Source organism: Gorilla gorilla, chromosome 16, assembly GCF_029281585.2.
Source record: "Gorilla gorilla gorilla isolate KB3781 chromosome 16, NHGRI_mGorGor1-v2.1_pri, whole genome shotgun sequence".
Classification (NCBI taxonomy): domain Eukaryota; kingdom Metazoa; phylum Chordata; class Mammalia; order Primates; family Hominidae; genus Gorilla; species Gorilla gorilla.
In genome coordinates, this window is record NC_073240.2 from 59609150 (window position 1) to 59633063 (window position 23914).

Consider the following 23914-nt stretch of genomic DNA (forward strand, 5'->3'; position numbering starts at 1 on the left):
TACTTTAGAAACTCTCTTAGAAATGTATAAATTTTCAAATTATAAAGTACCTTAGAAACTTCAAAATTTCTAAGAAGAAAAAACTAAAGTCTAGAGATGTTAAGTAATTTGTGTTTAGGTGTGTTGGTGTTTTGTTTTGAGACAGAGTCTCGCTCTGTCGCCCAAGCTGGAGTACAGTGGCACAATCTTGGCTCACTGGATCCTCTATCTCTTGGGTTCAAGCGATTCTTCTGCCTCAGCCTCCTGAGTATCTGAGACTACAGGCACGTACCACTACACCTGGCTAACTTTTTGTATTTTTAGTAGAGACGGGGTTTCACCATATTGGCCAGGCAGGTCTCAAACTCCTGACCTCAAGTGATATGTCCACCTCAGCCTCCCAAAGTGCTAGGATTACAGGCGTGAGCCACCACACCCGACCTAGAGATGTTAAGTAATTTGAATCGGAGTTAGTTAACCAAAAATATTTAGCCAGTGCTTTCCTCCATATTGGATCACAAAAGAACACGGAATGAAAACCTATTCTGTCCAAAAATACCCTTGTAAATTAATTCTACATGGAGTAGTTACTTGTATTAACAACCTACCTGACAGTGGAGTTCGAGACCAGCCTGACCAACACAGTGAAACCCCCTCGCTACTAAAAAATACAAAAATTAGCCGGGTGTGGTGGTGGGCACCTATAGTCCCAGCTACTCAGGAGGCTGAGGCAGGAGAATGGCGTGAACCTGGGAGGCGGAGTTTGCAGTGAGCCAAGTCACGCCACTGCACTCCAGCCTGGGCAACAGAGTGAGACTCTGTCTCAAAAAAAAAAAAAAAAAAAAAAAAATCCTGACAATATCATCACAATTTGTAAATTGATAAAGTAGAAGAAAACTTGTCAAATTTAATAATATTTTATAAATTTACAAATTGTGACAATATTGACATTTTATATAATTTGAACTAATACACAATTAAGAATTTAATGCATTAAAACCTATTCTATATTATTATTTATGAAATTTTTCAGTAATTTAAAAACTGATGAAATTAGAAGGAAGATTTGAGTCTTAAGAAAGCATTGACTGCATAATCTAGCAAAAGTGCTGGAATATCAGTGCAAGAAATATTCTTGATAGTGATTTAACCATAGACTCTCAGGATCAGATGGGCCTAAACTAGTACTATAGTCATAGATATTTTGCTGTTCTGTGCTATACTTACATAAAGGAACTTTGGACTAATAATCTCCATTGTTGGCCGGGCATGGTAGCTCACGCCTGTAATCCCAGCACTTTGGGAGGCCGAGGCGGGCGGATCACAAGGTCAGGAGATCGAGACCATCCTGGCTAACACGGTGAAACCCCGTCTCTACTAAAAAATACAAAAAAAAATTAGCCGGGCACGGTGGCGGGCGCCTGTAGTCCCAGCTACTTGGGAGGTTGAGGCGGGAGAATGGGGTGAACCCAGAAGGCGGAGGTTGCAGTGAGCCAAGATTGTGCCACTGCACACCAGCACTCCAGCCTGGGCGACAGAGCGAGACTCCGTCTCAAAAAAAAAAAAAAAAAAAAAAAAATCTGCATTGTTGACAGTGAACCAGTTATAGTTTTTTTAAAAAAATAAATGTCAGGCCAGGCACGGTGGCTCATACCTGTAATCCCAGCACTTTGGGAAGCTGAGGCAGTGGATCATCTGAGGTCAGGAATTCGAGACCAGCCTGGCCAACATGGTGAAACTCCATCTCTACTAAAAATACAAAAATTAGCCAGGTGTGGTGGTGTGTTCCTGTAGTTGCAGCTACTTGAGGCTGAGGCAGGACAGTCGCTTGAAGCCAAGAGGCTGAGGCTGCAGTGAGCCAAGATCACACCACTGCACTCCAGCCTGGGCGACAGAGTGAGACTGAGACCCTGCCTAAAAAAAAAAAAAAAAAAAAAAAATGAAAGGACAACCCACAAAATGGGAGAAAACATTTGCAAACTACCTGTGTGACAAGGGATTAATAACCAGAACATATAAGGAGCTCAAACAGCTCTCTAGAAAAAAAAAAAATCTCATAATCAAATTTAAAACGGGAAAATGATTTCAGTAGACATTTCTCCAAAGCAGTCATGCAAATGAGGCCAGGTGTGGTGGCTCACACCTGTAATCCCAGCACTTTGGGAGGCCAAGGTGGGCAGATCACTTGAGGTCAGGAATTCGAGACCAGCCTGGCCAACATGGTAAAACCCCATCTCTACTAAAAATACAAAAATTAGCCAGGTGTGATGGTGGGTATCTGTAATCCCAGCTACTCAGGAGCCTGAGACAGGAGAATCACTTGGACCTGGTAGATGGAGGTTGCAGTGAGCCAAGGTCACACCACTGAACTCCAGCCTGGGCAACAGAATGAGACTCCATCTTAAAGAAAAAAGATAAACAAATGGCAGACAGGTACGTGAAAAGGTGCTGAACATCACTGGTCATCTGAGAAATGCAAATCAAAACTAGGAGATATCATCCCACCCCAGTTAAAATGTCTTTTTTCCAAAAGACAATAACAAATGTTGGTGAGGATATGGAGAAAAGGGAACCCTCATACACTGTTGATGGGAATATAAATGAGTACAACCACTATGGAGAACAGTTTAGAGGTTCCTCAGAACACTAAAAGTAGAGCTGTTATACAATCCGGCAATCCCACTCCTAAGAATATACTCAAAAGAAAGGAAATCAGTATATCAAAGAGATATCTGCAGTCCCAGGTTTATTGCAGCACTATTCGCAATAGCCAAGATGTGGAATCAAGCTGTGTCCATTGACAGACAAGTGGATGAAGAAAATGTGATACACATACACAACGGAGCACTATTCACACACAAAACAGAATGACATCCTGTCAATTGCAACAACATGGATGGAACTGGAGGTCATAATGTTAAGTGAGATAAGCCAGGCACAGAAAGACACACTTTGCATGTTCTTTCTTATTTTTGCGGGCTAGAAATTAAAACAATTGAGCTCCTGGAGATAGAGAGTAGAATGATGGTTACCAGAGGCTGGTATGCGTATTTGGAGGCAGGCAGGATGGATGGTTAATGGATGTTAAAAAAAAAAAAAAAGAAAAAAACAGAATGATTGAGACCTAGCATTTGCTAACACAAGAGTGTGAGTATAGTCAAAAATAATTTATTTGTACATTTTAAAATAACTAAAAGTATAATTGGATTGTTTGTAACACAAACAGTAAATGTTTGAGAGGATGGATACCACATTTACCCTCATGTGATTATTATGCATTGCATGCCTGTATCAAAATACCATGTAGGCCGGGCGCGGTGGCTCACGCCTGTAATCCCAGCACTTTGGGAGGCTGAGGCAGGTGGATCACGAGGTCAGGAGATCGAGACCATCCTGGCTAACACGGTGAAGCTCTGTCTCTACTAAAAATACAAAAAATTAGCTGGGCATGATGGCACACACCTGTAGTCCCAGCTACTCAGGAGGCTGAGGCAGGAGAATCGCTTGAACCCAGGAGGCGAAAGTTGCAGTGAGCTGAGGTGGCACCACTGCACTCCAGCCTGAGCCTGGATGACAAAGTGAGACTCCTCAAAAAAAAAAAAAAAAAAAAAAAAAAAACTCATGTAACCCACAAATACATACACGTACTATGTATCCACAAAAATTAAAAATAAAAAAAAATTTGTATGCATGTACAGAGTTTATGTGATAAGGCAGGAAAATACAATCAATACTGGGCAATTTGGTGCTACAAAACAAGTACAAAACAATTGCGCTGTATCTATTATTGGTATACAAAAGAAGTACACTGATAATACAAAGTAGGTACAAAGTATTGGTGTATAAAAGAAGAGCAATTAATGGTGTAGAGAAAGGAAAAATTGGGGTGGATTGGACTAGTCATATAGGCTTAATTGGAAAAAAAAAACAGGCAACATGGTATCATTTTTTGTGACTGTAATGTATTTTTCAGGAATTTGTATGGTATTTTTCTATTTTGTGAAATGAGATTATAAACCCCCCTAAAGATGTTTATAAGTCATACATTAGCTGAACATGCCAAGAGCTCTTATTTCTTGTTATAGTGTAGTGTGCCAGTTATAAACTATATTCAAAGCCGAGTGGATTTGAGGAAGTAAAATATCTACTTGGTCTATTTATTATGTTGTACAGATCTAAACAGTAGGAATGTTTAATATATTCTGAAGATACGGATTGTAAAACTTTCCTTAAATATTATATTACTAGTTTTGATCAATTTAACAGTCCTTTTTCTTTTCTTACTTCTTATTAAGGGTCAACTGTATTTGTTGGTAACGGACCAGGGGTTTCTTACTGAAGAGAAAGTTGTTTGGGAAAGCCTACACAACGTAGATGGTGATGGAAATTTCTGTGACTCAGAATTTCATCTTCGACCTCCTTCAGATCCTGAAACTGTATACAAAGGACAACAAGATCAGATAGATCAGGTAAATTTGTATTGTCGTCTTTATAGTGGTTAAAATGCTGATTTTTTTCAAATGTGAATTCATTTATCCAAAATTTTTCAACTAAAGATTAATTCATCAATATGCTTGTGAAATTTTCCTGACACTTCCTGAATAGTTGGTGATCATTCTACATGTACATTAATTATGTACTTTGGTGCAGAAGGCCAGATCATATTGAACTGTGAAGGTCATGGTGAGAAGTTTGAATTTTATTCTAATTGTAGTAGGAAAGCTATGTCAAGTATTAAACACAGAAGTGATGGGATCTTCTTTACCTTTTTAAAAGACTGTTATTTGGAGAATACATAAGAAGGAAACAGGTCTAAGCAGAGACAAACAGTCCGAGCAAGAGCTGATGATGGCTTAGCCTTGGGTGGTAGAGATGAAGAGATGAGCACATATCTGAGCTATATTTTGACTAGTTAGAAAAAGTAGAGGAGAGAGAATCTGGAAGGTAGCATATAGTGTATAAAGAATGGGTGGATATTCTAAACCTTAGAGGCCAAGGTAAGGAGGAGTAGTAGACATTTGTAGCAGGAGACGCACTAGGGAATAGAAGTTGCATTTAGAAATGAGACAGATGAGATTTTTTTTTTTTTTTTTTTTGACAGATGAGATTTTTGCCTGCCATAAGTGGGCAGTCTTGGAGCCACAGGTCTGTTTATTATTAGAAGTATGATGGTGATGTGAATTCTTCCCTGACTGAGGCAAAAATATGGTCATGTTAAACAGTTGACATATATTTCACTCATAACAATTTAAGTGCACAAAGACTGTTCAGTTAGCCAATATTCAGTGAGGAGTTGTACTCCTGGCACTATAATTAGGTCCTAGAGATACAAAGATAAATCATTGAGTCCTGTCCTTAAAGATGCTGCAGCCTAGTAGGGAAGGCAGATATTTGACCAACTCATGTTATATGTTCTATAATGGCAATTTGAAGAGCAGGTATCAAGTACACAAAAGAATATTTAATTCTCCGGGTGCGGTGGCTCACACCTTTAATCCCAGCACTTTGGGAGGCCGAGGCGGGTAGATCACCAGGTCAGGAGATCGAGACCATCCTGGCTAACACGGTGAAACCCCGTCTCTACTAAAAATATAAAAATCAATTATCCGGGCATGGTGGTGGGTGCCTGTAGTCGCAGCCACTCAGGAGGCTGAGGCAGGAGAATGGCATGAACCCAGGAGGCAGAGCTTGCAGCGAGCCGAGATCGTGCCACTGCACTCCAGCCTGGGCGACAGAGCGAGACTCCATCTCAAAACAAAAAAAGAATATTTAATTCAAACAAATATGCATCTTTCTAGGACTTTTCTTTGAAAAACAGTTCTGAAAGTCGTGCTCATTTTCCTTCAGAAGCTATACAGGGGTGTTGTTTTTTAAATGTTAAGAGAAATATGCGAGATTTTTCTAAGCATTATATTATATATAAAAAATACTGGGCCAGGCAGGGTGGCTCACACCTATAATCCCAGCACTTTGAGAGGCCGAGGCGGGTGGATCACCTGAGGTCAGGAGTTCAAGACCAGCCTGGCCAACATGGCGAAACGCTGTCTCTATTAAACATACAAAGATTAGCCAGGTGTGGTGGTGCACACCTGTAACCCCAACTACTCGGGAGGCTGAGGTGAGAGAATCACTTGAACCCAGGGGGCGGAAGTTGCAGTGAGCCAAGATCGTGCCATTGCACTCCAACCTGAGTGACAGAGCAAGAGTCTGTCTCAAAAAAAAAAAAAAGGCTGGGCATGGTGGCTCACACCTATAGTCGCAGCACTTTGGGAGGCCGAGGCGGGCCGATCACGAGGTCGGGAGATCAAGACCATCCTGGCTAACATGGTGAAACCCCGTCTTTAATTAGAAAAATGCAAAAAATTAGCCGGTCATGGTGGCACGCACCTGTAGTCTCAGCTACTCGGGAGACTGAGGCAGGAGAACTGCTTGAACCCAGGAGGCAAAGGTTGCAGTGAGCCAAGATGACACCACTGCACTCCAGCCTGGATGATAGAGCGAGACTCCGTCTCAAAAAAGAAAAAAACTGGAGAAGGGGAATGAAGGCAGAGCGATAGATTGTCACAGTAGTCCAGATAACGTGTTGAGATTGTTATCTGGAAGCAGCAAGAAAGAGGTGGATTCAAGACCATGAGGCTTCATAAAGAGCAGAGTTTGAAGAATTCAGAAGAACTTGAAGGACAAATTCTTTATATCTTTATATCCATGAGATAGTCATGCTATATATATGACAAGATATTTCCAGGCAACAACCTTTTTTATTTTTTGAGACAGGGTCTCACTCTGTCACCAAGGCTAGAGTACAGTGGTGCGATCTCGGCTCACTGCAACCTCCACCTCCCAGGCTCAAGCAAACACCTCAGCCTCCTGAGTAGCTGGGACTACAGGCATGTGCCACCACACCCGGCTAATTTTTGTATTTTTAGTGGAGGCAGGGTTTCGCCATGTTACCCACACTGGTCTCGAACTCCTGGGCTCAAGTGATGTGCCCGCCTTGGCCCCCTAAAGTGCTGGTATTACAGGCGTGAGCCACTGCACCTGGCCACAGGCAAAAACCATTTACCCATCCTCTGTATTATTTAAAATTATCTTATTTTGAGGGTAGATGGGGGAGGAGGTACACAGACTGGTCAAATTTTAGTCAACACCGACTCTTTTTTTTTTTTTTTTTTTTTTTTTTTTTTTTTTTATTTTATTTTATTTTTTATTTTTTATTGATCATTCTTAGGTGTTTCTTGCAGAGGGGGATTTGGCAGGGTCACAGGACAATAGTGGAGGGAAGGTCAGCAGATAAACAAGTGAACAAAGTTCTCTGGTTTTCCTAGGCAGAGGACCTTGCGGCCTTCCGCAGTGTTTGTGTCCCTGGGTACTTGAGATTAGGGAGTGGTGATGACTCTTAACGAGCATGCTGCCTTTAAGCATCTGGTTAACAAAGCACATCTTGCACCGCCCTTAATCCGTTCAACCCTGAGTGGATACAGCACATGTTTCAGAGAGCACAGGGTTGGGGGTAAGGTCACAGATCAACAGGATCCCAAGGCAGAAGAATTTTTCTTAGTACAGAACAAAATGAAGTCTCCCATGTCTACCTCTTTCTACACAGACACGGCAACCATCCGATTTCCCAATCTTTTCCCCACCTTTCTCCCCTTTCTATTCCACAAAACTGCCATTGTCTTCATGGCCCGTTCTCAATGAGCTGTTGGGTACACCTCCCAGACGGGGTGGTGGCCGGGCAGAGGGGCTCCTCCCTTCCCAGTAGGGGCGGCCGGGCAGAGGCGCCCCTCACCTCCCGGACGGGGTGGCTGGCCGGGCGGGGGGCTGACCCCCCCCACCTCCCTCCTGGACGGGTTGGCTGGCCGGGCGGGGGGCTGACCCCCCCACCTCCCTCCCGGACAGGGCGGCTGGCCCGGCGGGAGGGCTGACCCCCCCACCTCCCACCCAGACGGGGCGGCTGGCCGGGTGGGGGGCTGACCCCCCACCTCCCTCCCGGACGGGGCGGCTGGCCGGGCAGAGGGGCTCCTCACTTCCCAGTAGGGGTGGCCGGGCAGAGGCGCCCCTCACCTCCCGAACGGGGGCGGCTGGCCAGGCGGGGGGCTGACTCCCCCACCTCCCTCCCGGACGGGGCGGCTGGCCGGGCGGAGGGCTGACCCCCCCACCTCCCACCCAGACGGGGCGGCTGGCCGGGCGGGGGGCTGACCCCCCACCTCCCTCCCGGACGGGGCGGCTGGCCGGGCAGAGGGGCTCCTCACTTCCCAGTAGGGGTGGCCGGGCAGAGGCGCCCCTCACCTCCCGAACGGGGGGGGCTGGCCAGGCGGGGGGCTGACCCCCCCACCTCCCTCCCGGACGGGGCAGCTGGCCGGGCAGAGGGGCTCCTCACTTCCCAGTAGGGGCGGCCGGGCAGAGGCGCCCCTCACCTCCCGGACGGGGTGGCTGGCCGGGCGGGGGGCTGACCCTCCCCACCTCCCTCCCGGACAGGGCGGCTGGCCAGGCGGGGGGCTGACCCCCCACCTCCCTCCCGGACGGGGCGGCTGGCCGGGCAGAGGGGCTCCTCACTTCCCAGTAGGGGCGGCCGGGCAGAGGCGCCCCTCACCTCCTGGACGGGGCGGTTGGCCAGGCGGGGGGCTAACCCCCCCACCTCCCTCCCAGATGGGGCAGCTGGCCGGGTGGGGGGCTGACACCCCCACCTCCCTCCCGGACGGGGCGGCTGGCCGGGTGGGGGGCTGACCCCCCCACCTCCCTCCTGGACGGGGCGGCTGGCCGGGCAGAGGGGCTCCTCACTTCCCAGTAGGGGCAGCCGGGCAGAGGCGCCCCTCACCTCCCGGACGGGGGCGGCTGGCCAGGCGGGGGGGTAACCCCCCCACCTCCCTCCCGGATGGGGCGGCTGGCCGGGCAGGGGGCTGACCCCCCCACCTCCCTCCCGGACGGGGCGGCTGGCTGGGTGGGGGGCTGACCCCCCCACCTCCCTCCTGGACGGGGCGGCTGGCCGGGCAGAGTGGCTCCTCACTTCCCAGTAGGGGCGGCCGGGCAGAGGCGCCCCTCACCTCCCGAACGGGGGCGGCTGGCCAGGCGGGGGGGTAACCCCCCCACCTCCCTCCCGGACGGGGCGGCTGGCCGGGCAGGGGGCTGACCCCCCCACCTCCCTCCCGGACGGGGCGGCTGGCCGGGCGGGGGGCTGACACCCCCATCTCCCTCCCGGACGAGGTGGCTGGCCGGGTGGGGGGCTGACCCCCCCACCTCCCTCCCGGACGGGGCGGCTGGCCGGGCAGAGTGGCTCCTCACTTCCCATTAGGGGCGGCCAGGCAGAGGCGCCCCTCACCTCCCGAACGGGGGCGGCTGGCCAGGCGGGGGGCTAACCCCCCCACCTCCCTCCCGGACGGGGCGGCTGGCCGGGCAGGGGGCTGACCCCCCCACCTCCCTCCCGGACGGGGCGGCTGGCCGGGCGGGGGGCTGACCCCCCCACCTCCCTCCCGGACGGAGCGGCTGGCCGGGCAGAGGGGATCCTCACTTCCCAGGAGGGGTGGCCGGGCAGAGGCGCCCCTCACCTCCCGGACAGGGCGGCTGGCCGGGCGGGGGGCTGATCCCCCCACCTCCCTCCCGGACGGGGTGGCTGCCGGGCGGAGACGCTCCTCACTTCCCAGACGGGGTGGCTGCTGGGCGGAGGGGCTCCTCACTTCTCAGACGGGGCGGCTGCGGGGCGGAGGGGCTGCTCACTTCTCAGACGGGGCGGTTGCCAGGCAGAGGGTCTCCTCACTTCTCAGACGGGGCGGCCGGGCAGAGACGCTCCTCACATCTCAGACGATGGGCGGCCGGGCAGAGACGTTCCTCACTTCCTAGATGGGATGGCGGCCGGGCAGAGACGCTCCTCACTTTCCAGACTGGGCAGCCAGGCAGAGGGGCTCCTCACATCCCAGACAATGGGCGGCCAGGTGGAGACGCTCCACGCTTCCCAGACGGGGGGTCCGCCGGGCAGAGGCTGCAATCTCGGCTCTTTGGGAGGCCAAGGCAGGCGGCTGGGAGGTGGTTGTAGCGAGCCGAGATCACGCCACTGCACTCCAGCATGGGCGCCATTGAGCACCGAGTTAATGAGACTCCGTCTGCAATCCCGGCACCTCGGGAGGCTGAGGCTGGCAGATCACTCGTGGTTAGGAGCTGGAGACCAGCCCGGCCGACACAGCGAAGCCCCGTCTCCACCAAAAAAATACGAAAACCAGTCAGGCGTGGCGGCGCGCGCCTGCAATCGCAGGCGCTCGGCAGGCTGAGGCAGGAGAATCAGGCAGGGAGGTTGCAGTGAGCTGAGATGGCAGCAGTACCGTCCAGCTTCGGCTCGGCATCAGAGGGAGACCGTGGAAAGGGGAGAGGGAGAGGGAGAGAGGGAGAGGGAGAGGGAGAGGGAGAGGGAGAGGGAGAGGGAGAGGGAGAGGGAGAGGGAGAGGGAGAGGGAGAGGGAGAGGGAGAGGGAGAGGGAGAGGGAGAGGGAGAGGGAGAGGGAGAGGGAGAGGGAGAGGGAGAGGGAGAGGGAGAGGGAGAGGGAGAGGGAGAGGGAGAGGGAGAGGGAGAGGGAGAGGGAGAGGGAGAGGGAGAGGGAGAGGGAGAGGGAGAGGGAGAGGGAGAGGGAGAGGGAGAGGGAGAGGGAGAGGGAGAGGGAGAGGGAGAGGGAGAGGGAGAGGGAGAGGGAGAACACCGACTCTTAATAAAGTGGATATTAAGTTAATGCTTGACCAAAATGCACTGTTTCTGATAGAAACTAATCTGAGTGTGTACATGGGAGGAGGGAGGAGATGGTTAAATAATTGAGTAAGACTATATGATGGCTACTATGTTGGCTTTAAAAGTCATCTTTTAGAAGAATATTTAATAATCTTGGGAAATTCTTATTTTCTTAAACAGAAGACTTTTATGACACTAAATGGAAAAGAAAACATTACAGTAGTTTCACAGGGTTGGTTTGAATTTGTATGGGAATGTAGAAAAATAATAAACTACTGTTAACAGTAGTTATCTCTGTGTAATGATATTATGGTGATTTAAACTTTGTTGTTTATGGTTTTCAGTTTTGTCTGAATTGCCTATAGGCATGTTTCTTTTGTAAATGGGGAACTTTTTAAAAAATTCTTTAAACCAATTTACTTATTTATTTATATATGAAACAGGGTCTCAGTCACCTAGGCTACAGTGCAATGGTGTGATCACAGCTCACTGCAGCCTCAGCTTTCTGGCCTCAAGTGATCCTCCCACCTCAGCCTCCCCTAGTAGCTGGGACCACGGGCATGCATCACCATGCCCAGCTAATTTTTTTGTGTTTTTTGCAGAAACAGAGTTTTGCCATGTTGCTCAGGCTGGTCTCAAACTCCTGGGCTCAAGCAGCCTGCCTGCCTCAGCCTCCCAAAGTTCTGGGAATATAGGTGTGTGCCGTTGTACCTGGCTCCCCGCTACTTTTTGTTTTGTTTTGTTTTTAGCTTTCTTGGCTGCCTATATATGGCTTCCAGAAAAAATTTCAAATACATTCCCCCAATTTTTTGTTTTTTTTTCACGACTGAGTCTTGCTCTGTCGCCCAGGCTGGAGTGCAGTGGCGTGATCTCAGCTCACTGCAACCTCTCCCTCCCAGGTTCAAGTGATTTTCCTGCCTTAGCTTCCCAAGTAGTTAGAATTACAGGCGTACACCACCATACCCGGCTAATTTTTGTGTTTTTAATAGAGACGGGGTTTCACCATGTTGGCCAGGGTGGTCTTGAACTCCTGGGCTCAAGCGATCCACCTGCCTTGGCCTCCCAAAGTGCTGGGATTATAGGCGTGAGCCACCGCACCTGGCCTCCAAAAATATTTAGAACAATGACAGAATCACTGAAATAAGTTCATAGCTCCCCAAGGGAAATACTTAGGAAGATAACTGTCATTTTAATGTTTAAAATAAAATGATTTTTATTTTATTTTAATTATTTTGTTATTTTATATTGCTTTCTTTTTCTTTTTTTGTTTTTATTTTATTCATTTTTATAGACAGGGTCTCTCTCTGTCACCCATGCTGGGGTGCAGTGAGGAGATCATAACTCACTGTAACCTCAAACTCCTGGGCTGAAGCAATCCTCCTGCCTCAGCCTCCCAAGTAGCTAGGACTATAGGTGCACACCACCACATCTGGCTGGTTTTTAAACTTTTTTTGTAGAGACAGGGTCTTGCTATATTGCCCAGGCCTGGTATATTTTTTAAAAGCCATTCTTACAGCTTTATAGATATAACATCTGTATTTGCAGTCATTCATTCTTGGGTAAAATCTCATAGCTAATGATGGTTATAATTTAATTTCTTAGGATTATCTTATGGCATTATCTCTACAACAAGAACAGCAGAGCCAAGAGATCAATTGGGAACAAATCCCGGAAGGAATCAGTGATTTGGAACTAGCAAAGAAACTCCAAGAGGAAGAGGACAGACGGGCTTCTCAATACTACCAGGAACAGGAACAAGCAGCAGCTGCTGCTGCTGCTGCTTCTACACAGGCTCAGGTAAAAACTAGTGTTCTGAGTCTTAAATGTGATGATCACGGCTGGGTGTAGTGGCTCACACCTGTATTCCCAGCCCTTTGGGAGGCTGAGGCAGGCAGATTGCTTGAGGCCAGGAGTTCGAGACCAGCCTGGCCAACATGGCAAAACCCTATCTCTACTAAAAATACAAAATTAGCCGGGCGTGGTGGTGGTGAACACTTGTAATCCCAGCTACTGGGAGGCTGAGGCAGGAGAATTGCTTGAACCTGGGAGGCAGAGGTTGCAGCGAGCTGAGATTGTGCCACTACACTCCAGTCGGGATGATAGACCAAGACTCCTTCTCAAAAAAAAAAAAAAGATGATCACTTTAGCAGTAAATTTCGCTTGAGATAAAAAATTTTAAATTAGGTGTTAACTCTTCAATTTTGTTAGGATTTTAGCACCTGTGGGTTTTATGACATTGTCCTAAGCTTGTATCTCGTTTAGTAAAATGTTTTCTCCTGAGGTTCTGATTTTCAAATTTATTTTTAAAATTCGTAATAGCTGCAGAGAAAATAAGCCTATTTGGATGAAGTCGTTTCAATCAACTAGAGGGCAGTATGAGGTACTACTAGAAAAAATAGACTTTGGAGCCAGATAAATGTGGATTTGCATTTCCTGCTCCTGTCTCTCCTTTTAGTTGCAACCTCTTGGATGACGTCCTCTACCTCTCTTAGCCTCATTTTCCCTATCTGTAAAATAGAAGAGCTCTTAAGTTTGTTGTGAAGAACAAATAATATTAGCGCTTACCCCAATGTTTAACATGTACTAGGTATTCAACAAAGGTTGACATCTCCCTACTTTTCACTTTCTGTAGTTAAACGGTTTAAAGCACTGAAAATTTAATGGTGGGATTCTACATGTTACATCTCATTTCATTAAGTTAAAAATATTCCCCTTTTTTATGTTTATACCATGCCAGACTGCTGTTCTTTTTTTTTTTTTTTTTTTTTTTTTTTTTAAGACGGAGTCTCACTCTGTTGCCCAGGCTGGAGTGCAGTGGCGCAGTCTCGGCTCATTGCAACCTCTGCTTCCTGGGTTCAAGCAATTCTCCTGCCTCAGCCTCCCAAGTAGCTGGGATTACAGGTGTGTGCCACCATGCCCAGCTAATTTTTGTATTTTTAGTAGAGATGAGGTTTTACCATATTGGCCAGGCTGGTCTCAAACTCCTGACCTCAAGTGATTCACCCACCTCGGCCTCCCAAAGTGCTGGGATTACAGGTGTGAGGCACCATGCCTGGCCTAAACTGTTCGTTTTGATTCAGATACATAAGAAATTCTGATTTGGGCATACAAGAAAGCAAGATGCCCTTTTAAGTCTCATAAAACTAAATATAGAAGTCCCCATTAAAATAAGTATAAAATTTCTATTTCTAGCTCAAATATTGACTACTCCAAGCTTAATAGTTAAATCCTACCATGTTATGTCTAGGTTTTCACTCAAAAAAGGTGTCTTATTTCACTAAATACACTTATTCCACACTCCCAATTCTCAGGGGTTCTTTTCTCCTTTTAAAATCTGTTTATTATGGCTGGTGCGGTGGCTCACGTGTATAATCCCAGCACTTTGGGAGGCCAAGACAGGTGGATCTCGAGGCCAGGAGTTCGAGACCAGCCTGGCCAATATGATGAAACCCTGTCGCTACTAAAAATATAAAAAATTAGCTGGGTGTGGTGGCGTGCACCTGTAGTCCCAGCTACTCGGGAGACTGAGGCAGGAGAATCGCTTGAACCTGGGAGGCAGAGGTTGCAGTGAACCGAGATTGTGCCACTGCACTCCAGCCTAACAGAGTGAGACTCCATCTCAATAAAAAAAAAAAAAAGTCTGTTTATTATGGAATTTAATGAGGTTTTGAAGAACTATTATAGTTTATCAAAAGGTGTCACTTTCTTTTCTAAACTTTTAACAAAATGCGTCTTCAATTTGACTTTAGGCAATATAATCTTACGTTATTTACTGTTTGAAATACTGACTTTGGGAGGCCAAGGTGGGCGGATCACAAAGTCAGGAGTGTGAGACCAGCCTGGCCAACATAGTGAAATCCCGTTTCTACTAAAAATACAAAAAGTTAGCCAGGCGTGGTGGCAGGTGCCTGTAATCCCAGCTACTTGGGAGGCTGAGGCAGGAGAATCTCTTGAACCCAGGAGGTGGAGGTTGCAGTGAGACAAGATTGCACCATTGCACTCCAGCCTGGGCGACGGTGCAAGACTCTCTCTCAAAAAAACAAAAGAAAAGAAATTTTATTTATTTAGAATAATGAATACATTAATTATATCCAGAATGGTAGAGGTAATGGCTCAGATACCATGTAATATAACAAATCTGTATGCCAATAGCTAGCTTCTTTTTCCATCAGTGATTCCTTCCACTGTTACAGTTTTCCTTTCTAGATAACCATGAGTAAGTCCCTTAGAATAGTTAGAGTAATTTCTTGCTGTATATTTTTCTTAAAGCAGGGCCAGCCAGCACAAGCCTCTCCATCAAGTGGAAGACAATCTGGGAATAGTGAACGTAAACGGAAGGAACCACGAGAAAAAGATAAAGAAAAAGAAAAGGAAAAAAATAGCTGTGTTATTTTGTAACAAGTTGGCTTCTGTTGGAACCACCTATATGTCTTGAGAAACAAAACCACAGGAGGAAAGGAAGAAAAACCGATCAATACCGTCTGTGCCTGATTTCCCAATGGATTTTGTTCGTTTTTTCAGGGGAACGGTTGTTACTTAGTTACAATCAGACTTTTTCAAGTCACACAATACACTCGTTATGAGCTGGAGTTTCATGTTACAAGTTGGAAATGCTGTGTGTTGTCATTCATGAAAAATACTGCACTTGTAGCCAGATTAGCAAATCACAGCAAATTTTGTGTCATAGTGACATTCATAACTCATATCAGTTAGTAAGCTATTATATCTTCTGTTCTAACAGTGAATGGAGGTAATTGATTTAGTCTGATTCCTTCCTGAAATCTAAATATTAGCACAATAGTTTCTGAAATTTTACAATGTTAAATTATGATCTAATTCATGAGAAACCACGGGTTTAACATAGGGATTCAAAAAAACAAAAACAAACAAAATAATAGGAATAAATAACCCTTAATTGTATATTGGACTAGTTCAGCCCTTAAACAGCTTTACCTTTATTTAGGAATGTACATTTTAGGTATTATCTTGAGAATTGATCATGGAGCTTAGATTTAATTTAGATAGCAAAAATAAAGATTTGTATTTCTTTCCAATAGCAAAAAGTTACATAACACTAATACTTATAACCTATCAATATCAGATATTAATGACTTTGTAGTGTTGTAAAATTTTGAGGAATTTTGGAGTCTTTTTCATAGGTAACCTGGACCACAGTTACTATTTATTGACAGTGTGATTGAGTGTATGGAGGAAAGCACAGTGGATGCTAGGCTTTGTAAATATGGGGATGTAGAAAAGCAGATAGTTCAGTGTCTACCTTTTTCTAGAACTACCTTGAACCTTAAATTTTAAGTCATGTTCATTGCTAGAAAATTAAATGTACTTATTAAAACCAATGAAAAAGCACATTTCTGAAAGGAAGTTAGAGATAATCTCTGTTTCTTATAAAAAGACATTAATAAAAATCCGAAAGGGCCGGGCGCAGTGGCTCACGCCTGTAATCCCAACACTTTGGGAGGCCAAGGTGGGCGGATCATCTGAGGCCAGGAGTTCGAGACCAGCCTGGCCAGCATGGTGAAACCCTGTCTCTACTAAAAATACAAAAAATCAGCCGGGCATGGTGGTGCGCGCCTGTAGTCCCAGCTACTCAGGAGGCTGAGGCAGGAGAATTGCTTGAACCCAGCAGGTGGAGGTTGCAGTGAGCCGAGATCACCCTGCTGCACTCCAGCCTGGGCGACAGAGGGAGACTCCGTCTCAAAAAAAAAAAAGTCTGAGAGTAGCTAAGAATTTATGTAAAAGCAATCAGAGTTTTTAATTTATGGGAACCAAATAAAACTATAACCTCTTATAGTGTTTATAAGAACTCAGAAATAATATTTATTTAACTTTATTATGAGGCCACACATATTTTCCTGTGTTTCTATATATAGTTTGGAAAACTATCCTTAGTAGTCTGTTTTATATGCCTTATATTTAAAAGTTTGTTTTAGTTATTTTGAAAGACTATTGCTGCTGCAAATAGTTGTGTGCTTTACATTCTAAGCTTCAGTACATTTATTTAAGAGCATCATAATCTGACCTGAGCATCCACTTGGAGAATGTTTTTTTTGTGTGTGGTCTGGGGTGACAAAAGACCACAAAAATGTGTGGTCTGGATTTTTTCAACTATGTCATTAACTTTATGATCCAAGACCAGTTATAGGATGAATCTGTATGTAAAAATAGAGTCTTATTTATGGAAGGAATTATTCTAAGGGAAAAATCCAGGGTCAAGCTGTATCTTTTATGTCCTTTATATTGCATGTCTATTTCTGTTACACAATTTGTTATTTCTTCAAATTTCCTATGGTAGCATGATAAATCATCAAAGAACCTGTTTGGGATATAAAACTCTGATAGAAAATATTTAATGAGTATCTTGATTATAACCTAGAATATGTATACGTTAGTAAAATAACCAGATATACTACAGAACTCTCTATTGGCTCAAACAGGTTGACCTCAATCCAAGTTTACTCTTGATATCACTCTATTGGCTGAAGGAGGTAACTCAAACCTCAGGGTTTGTTTTTCCCGGGACAGATAGTAGTGATAGTGCATTATATTTGAATAAGAAAAACAAACCAGTAAACCTTGAGAAATTTTAAAAAGCATAGTTGAGGCCTATTTTTTCATAATTATATACTTATCTATTTATTGCCCATGGAAAATATATGTGTAGAAGTATTTCTTCTGTTATTTGTTACTATCTTCTTAATTTGTTCCAAAGAAAATACTGCCATACTGCATTCCCTCTGGAAGGAAACAAAACAAAACAAAACTCACTCAAAACCAGCAGTGCTGCTATCAGATAAGTAGATGTCAATGTATACTTACAAGGAAAAACTAAAAAATGTAATGTGTTAATTCAGCCTTTTTCTATGTAATATTTCCAAGTCAGACTTTCTTACATTCCTGGAATTTACTTTGATATACCAAGAATAATAATGATAAAATGTTTGCTTTGATTACTGTGGGGGGAAAGATGAAATGTTCAATTGTATTAAAACAAACAAACTTTTCAGAGATACTGGTTTCCTGTCCTTGAAGGGTATAAAGAATTTAGATCATGCCTGTAATCCCAGTACTTTGGGAGGCCGAGGCACGTGGATCACCTGAGATCAGGAGTTCGAGACCAGCCTGGCCAACATGGCAAAACCCCGTCTCTACTAAAAATACAATAATTAGCCAGGCATGGTGGTGGGCACCTGTCATCCCAGCTACTTGGGAGGCTGAGGCAGGAGAACCGCTTGAACCCAGGAGGCAGTGATTGCAGTGAGCTGAGATAGCACCACTGCATGCCAGCCTGGGCAATAGAGCGAGACTCCATCTCAAAAAAAAAAAAAAAAATTAGGCTATTGTGTCTTTATTTTCTTAAATTTTGCCCAAGGTAACGTTGTATATCCAGCCATTTCATTGCTGGTTTGGGTACATAGGATTTTGAAAGTGGTATATTAAAGTCTTTCCTTCCAAGTATTTTGTAATTGTTGAAAATTCTTAGATGTATACTGCTAACAAAAGTTAGAACTTAAACATTTTTGTTTTTATCATTTATAGCCTAGATTAGGGACATATTTGCATCAACCAAATCATCATTAGATTTGAAAATAGGCAGATGAATGAACAAATATGGTCATTGCACTTTCCTTTTACTTTCAGAGTCTAAGTATATTCCTTAAGGTTAGTAACCAGTCTTTATTAAAAATATAAAATTTTTCTTCATGTCTAATCCCATTGCATCCACAATGCTGTGATTTATAGTACATGATCAACACTTAAAAGTACTTTACGTATGTGTGTTTCTGAAGCAAGTTTTCATGACCTCTGTTAGATTCTCAAAAGAATTCAGAACTTCAATTTAAGAATCGCCATTTTAAGAATACATGTGTACATATACACATTAAGCAGTATAAAGCAGCTAAGATTGGCATTGGTTTTACACTGGTGCAGTGTGCTTAGGTAAAGTAACTTCTTCCATGTCTCAAGGTCAGGTTCAGAGTTGAATGAAGTGTAGATTTAAATTTAGGATTAGGCTTTGGAATATATCTTGTTTTTATTGTCTCACATTTCTAATATTGACTACTTATCCCATATTCTGTTTCAAATTCTTTATCATATTTCAAGTTCTTTCTCATACTTCTTGATCTTGGCTTAAGTAAGCAAGTTAGTATCAGAGACTAGTTGACTGAACCCAAGATTAAACATTTTGCACTTGCACAAAACCTTCTTAGCATTTTGCTTTCAATGAATCAGAAAGTCAGTTCACTAAGAGACAGATCATGAGAGGAAAGAGAACTAGAGGCCAATAAATAAGAAAATAATTGTTCATATATTAATGTTCACATGTGAACTACATATCTAAAATCTTGGAGAAAAATCAAGGCAAGAATTTCCAGAACTGTCCTCAAATAGCTCATTTATTTTTTGTTAAAAAGCAAAAGCGAATTGATTACATTTGATTAACTTTTCCTATTCCATGCACAAGTTACCTTAAAACATGATAAAAACCTTATGGGCATTACCTATCACACAGTATTTATGCATAAACTTATAATAGTAAAATTACTAATGTTTGATAAAATAAGATGGAGGCATTACAAATAGTCTACAATTTGTATTTTAAGGAATTGGACATGAAGAATTCTAGATCATTTTGTGTCTATAATCCTGACTTTCTATCTTGCCTTGGGCAAACTTTCTGTGCCTCAATGTACTCTTTAAATATGTGAAGGATGCTCTTTTTGATTAAGTGTTTTGCACTCCTGAATAAAGGGCATAGTATAAGCACAAAGTATGACTTAAATTATCACAAATACTACACATCCTATGTTCTTGAATGTGCACACTTTTTTCTCAATAACAAAATATATCTTAAGTCAGTTTTTTTAATGCTGTCAAAATTTGTAGAATTTTCTTTGAGTATGGCATGATCTCTTCCCAAATGCATTTTACAGTTTTTTTTGTGTTCTATAGACTATAGAGTCAAAATCAAGAGTATTTTGAGAGGATCAGAAGCATTTAAAAATCTATTTTTTTCTAGTATCTTTCACAGATCTAAATATTTAGATTCTCTTTGCCTTTTTCTCCATGGAATACAGTGGTATCAAATTACTAATACAGTATATAAACTTCGTTTGCATTGGTGGAATTCATTTAGATCTCTCAAGTAATATTATTTTAGGGCTATATAAATTTTGTTTTTACTGTAAAATGTTATTTGATAATGTGAAGTTAAATCCCTTTTAGAAAGTGACTGAAAATGGTAAAGGAACTCATCAGAATCTTAGCGTTCTTAAGTTCTCTGATAATTTAGTATATTTTATTAATGATGTCCGACACCTCTAAGATTGTTGAGAAAACATGAAGAATTGAGGTTACTCTTCTCAGGTGACACTTTAAATATTAAAATCAGAGGCTTCCTGAACAAAACAAATTGCAAAATAGAGATAATGGCATGGGAGAGGCCAAATGCAGGACTCTGGTAAATTTAACTTATTTTGAATATCTATCTAAATTTTAGTTCATGCATGTTCTTAATCCTGGTGTTTCTGCTCTTAGATGTTAGAGTTTAATAAATTGTGATACGCATATATTTTTTTACATGAAGGATTCTAGTTTCTAATTTTACTTTTCTGATCTCAAGAAAATTAAACTTGAAAAACAGGGTAAAATTCTTCAACTATTGCCTCAAGTTCAGTTTTGTCCTATTGTCCTGAGAAAGGAGATTTAGACTTGTCTGCCTAACACAGGTATTTTTTAGGGCATCATACTATCCCAGAGAAAGTGTTGAAATACCATGGCAGAAATATAAAACCTAAGCTTTGAACCCCAGTAGACTTCTTCTTCTGCCATTAAGTCTCTCTTATCTGATATTCTAAGGATTTCATCAAACTACTTAATAATTTGTCACCATTAACTTTAATATCCAGTTTTAATCTGCACTGTAATATCCTGCTTTGAGAAGAAAGAATGCCTCATAAATTAGAGAAGTACAAAACAAAATGTTTTGGAAGGTGATCCTGGCTCCTTTGGCTCTCATAATTGTTTTATAGCTGAAAATAAAAAGTCAAGAGACTGGCCCAGTGCGGTGGCTCATGCCTGTAATCCTAGCACTTTGGGAGGCTGAGGTGGGTGGATCACCTGAAGTCAGGAGTTCGAGACCAGCCTGGCCAACATGGTGAAACCCTGTATCTACTACAAATACAAAAAAAATTAGCTGGGTGTGGTGGCACATGCCTGTAATCCCAGCCACTGGAGAGGTTGAGGCGCAAGAATCGCTTGAACCCAGAAGGCAGAGGTTGCAGTGAGCCAAGACTGCCCCACTGCACTCCAGCCTGGGCGACTGAGCGAGACTCTTATATCTCAAAAAAAAAAAAAAAAAAAAAAAAAAGTCAAGAAACTGAAATTCCCATTTAAGTTCTCAAATCAGTGATCTGTCAAAATAGGCCTTGTAACTGAAATACCTTACAAAGCAGTTCTAACTAATGCAATGTGTTTTTTAAAAATTTTTAATGAACCTTACATTGTGAACATAATTGCAACGTTTTAAGACTAACAGTATTTAATCCTTGAAGACCTGTCTTGTATGTCTCTCAATTTTGTCAGAATTTTTATTATTGTTTTTCACATATGTGAAATAAGCAGTTTTTTCAGGGTACATAGGGTATCTTTGTTTTACAGATTTTTAAAGATGAGGTTTTGAAAAGCCCTCAGAGGTTTTTGTTAAAAGACTATCTTGCTTAATAAATGACAACTTGTTACAGATTCACACATTACAGGTAGGACAATATAACAGGAGATTGGTGTGTGAATGCTACAAAACAGTCAGCAAAAGGAATCATGTTTGCTTGTGAAACTTCAGAGGTACCCTGAAAGTCATTTCCTAAAGCTAGTGCATGTGAATCTTTTCCTTGAATTGTGCAGAATAATTGGATTGAGGCACATATTTTGAGGAGTAGCAAGTGGAATGGTATAATGACTACAGAGAAAATTATCTTGAAATATAGCAAGGAAGAGAAACAAGTTTTCTTTCTCCACTTTATTGTTGGACTAATTGGGTCAATTTGCTGTGACATATCAAAGATCTCTTTGTGCCAGGCCAAGACTGGCTACTGAGTTCTCAACGCGTTTTAATATATAGATTACGTATGAGTGCCTATTTTTTCCTCCTCCTTTCATTTTTTATCTTAATATCCTTTTTACTTCTGAAATAATTCATCTGTTTTGCTTTATGACCAGCTTTAATTTCAATTGAGGAATAATAGCAACCCTAGAGATTCATAGGAAAGAGCATTGAAATACATTTTTTGCATAAAGATACCTAAAACCATCTACCCAGCTTAGGGTTGAACTGAATTTCTGTGAAATAAATTTGTTTTAAATACTAATTATTTTAAAACTACTTAATTCTTAAAAACAATGTCATCAGTTTCAAAAGTTTCACTTTGGGAGGATATTCCTTAAAAGGCATACATAGATGGTAAAGTATAAAATATTTCTGACAGAATTACTCAGTATTATTCAACATTTACTTTCATGTTTGTTATTGTACCACAAAGATAGTGTCATTGTTGGATTAAAATGTTGGCTGTTTTTGTTAATATACTTAAAACTGTAACCAGTGAATAACATCTGTAGTATTTTTTATTATAGATTATATTTTATTTCAATAAACTTTGATATTTAGACCAAAGTCTGTTCGCTCTGTATATTCATGTCATTAAGCTACAAAGTTAAGAAAGATGAGCGGGGAGATGGGGAATTGACATATTGATTCACATTTACTTATAACTCTTAGAATATTAGGGCCAACTTTTGATAAAGAGAAAATTTCCCCACTCCCAGGAAGTAAACAGTTAACTCTAAACCATGTTAAAAAAATTAGCTGGGTGTGGTAGCATGTGCCTGAAGTCCCAGCTACTCAGGAAGCTGAGGTGGGAGGATCACCTGAGCCCAGGAAGGCTGAGGCTGCAGTGAGCCATGATCATGTCACTGCAGTCTAGCCTGGGCAACAGAGTGAGACCCTGTGTCAAAAAAAAAGGTACGTATTGGTGAGAAAACAAAAATCAGACCCTCATATATGACTGATGGGAATATAAATTGGTGCAGTCACTTTGGAAAACAATCTGGCAGTTCTCTCATTGATTAAATACAGAGTTTCCATATGACCCAGCAATTCATTCCCAGATATATACCCCCAAGGTAATAAAAACACATGTACACACAAAAACTTGTATAGGAATGTTCATAATGGCATTATTCACAATAGATAAAAGGTGAAAACAGCCTGAATGCCCATCAGCTGATGAATGGATGAACACTATGTGGTAGATCATACAATGGAACATTATTCAAATCGAGAAAGAAATGAAGTACTGCTGTATACCACAACACAGATGACCCTTGAAAACATCATGCTAAGGGAAAAAAGCCAGTCGCAAAGATAACATTTTATATTATTTCATTTAATAAAATCTCTACAGTAAACTCTGAAGATAAGGTAGATTAGTGGATGTTTATGCCTCGGGGAGAGAGGGTCAACAGTGACAGCTAAAGAGTATAGGATTTCTGGCCAGGTGCGGTGGTGGCTCACGCCTGTAATCCCAGCCCTCCAGCCCGGCCAACAAGAGCCAAACTCTGTCTCAAAATAAAGAGAAAAGTATAGGATTTCTTCATGAGGTGATGAAAATGTTCTAAAAATCATTGTGGTGATAGTTGCATGTATGTGAGGATATACTAAAATAATTGTACACTTTAAGTGGGTGAATTGAATTGTATGGCATATGAATTCTATCTCAATAAAATAATTTGGTTTGTGTGTGTGTGTGTGTGTGTGTGTGTGTGTGTGTTTTGTTTTTGAGACAGAGTCTTGCTCTGTCTTGCCCAGGCTGGAGTGCAGTGGTGCAATCTCAGCTCACTGCAGTCTCCACCTCCTGGGTTCAAGCGATTCTCCTGTCTCAGCCTCCCGAGTACCTGGGACTACATGCGTGTGCCACCACACCTGGCTAATTCTGTATTTTCAGTATAGACAGGGTTTCACCATGTTGGCCAGGCTGGTCTCGAACTCCTGACCTCAGGTGATCCACACCCCCCTCCGGCCCCCCCCCCAACGTGTTGGGATTACAGACGTGAGCCACTGCAGCAGCTTTTTTGTTGTTGTTGCTTTGTTTTTTTTTTTGTTTGTTTGTTTTGCTCTGTCTCCCAGGTTGGGGTACACTGGTGCGAT

The 23914-nt window shown here is 43.1% G+C and overlaps 1 protein-coding gene across 7 annotated transcripts in view; it reads left to right on the forward strand.

Moving 5' to 3' along the window:
- Positions 1-22381, forward strand: part of MINDY2 (MINDY lysine 48 deubiquitinase 2) — a 97587-nt gene extending 75206 nt beyond the window's left edge. For 4 of the 7 annotated variants that reach the window (XM_031002533.3, XM_055363134.2, XM_031002535.3 and 1 more), the window contains 3 exons: positions 4275-4448; positions 12292-12486; positions 14959-22381. In XM_031002533.3, the coding sequence (XP_030858393.1) occupies positions 4275-4448; positions 12292-12486; positions 14959-15087 (498 nt within the window). In that variant the 3' untranslated portion in view covers positions 15088-22381. The remainder of the gene's footprint in view (positions 1-4274; positions 4449-12291; positions 12487-14958) is intronic. The other 3 variants (XM_031002534.3, XM_031002536.3, XM_063699023.1) reach the window with 1 other exon arrangement.
- Positions 22382-23914: the final 1533 nt, after the last annotated feature.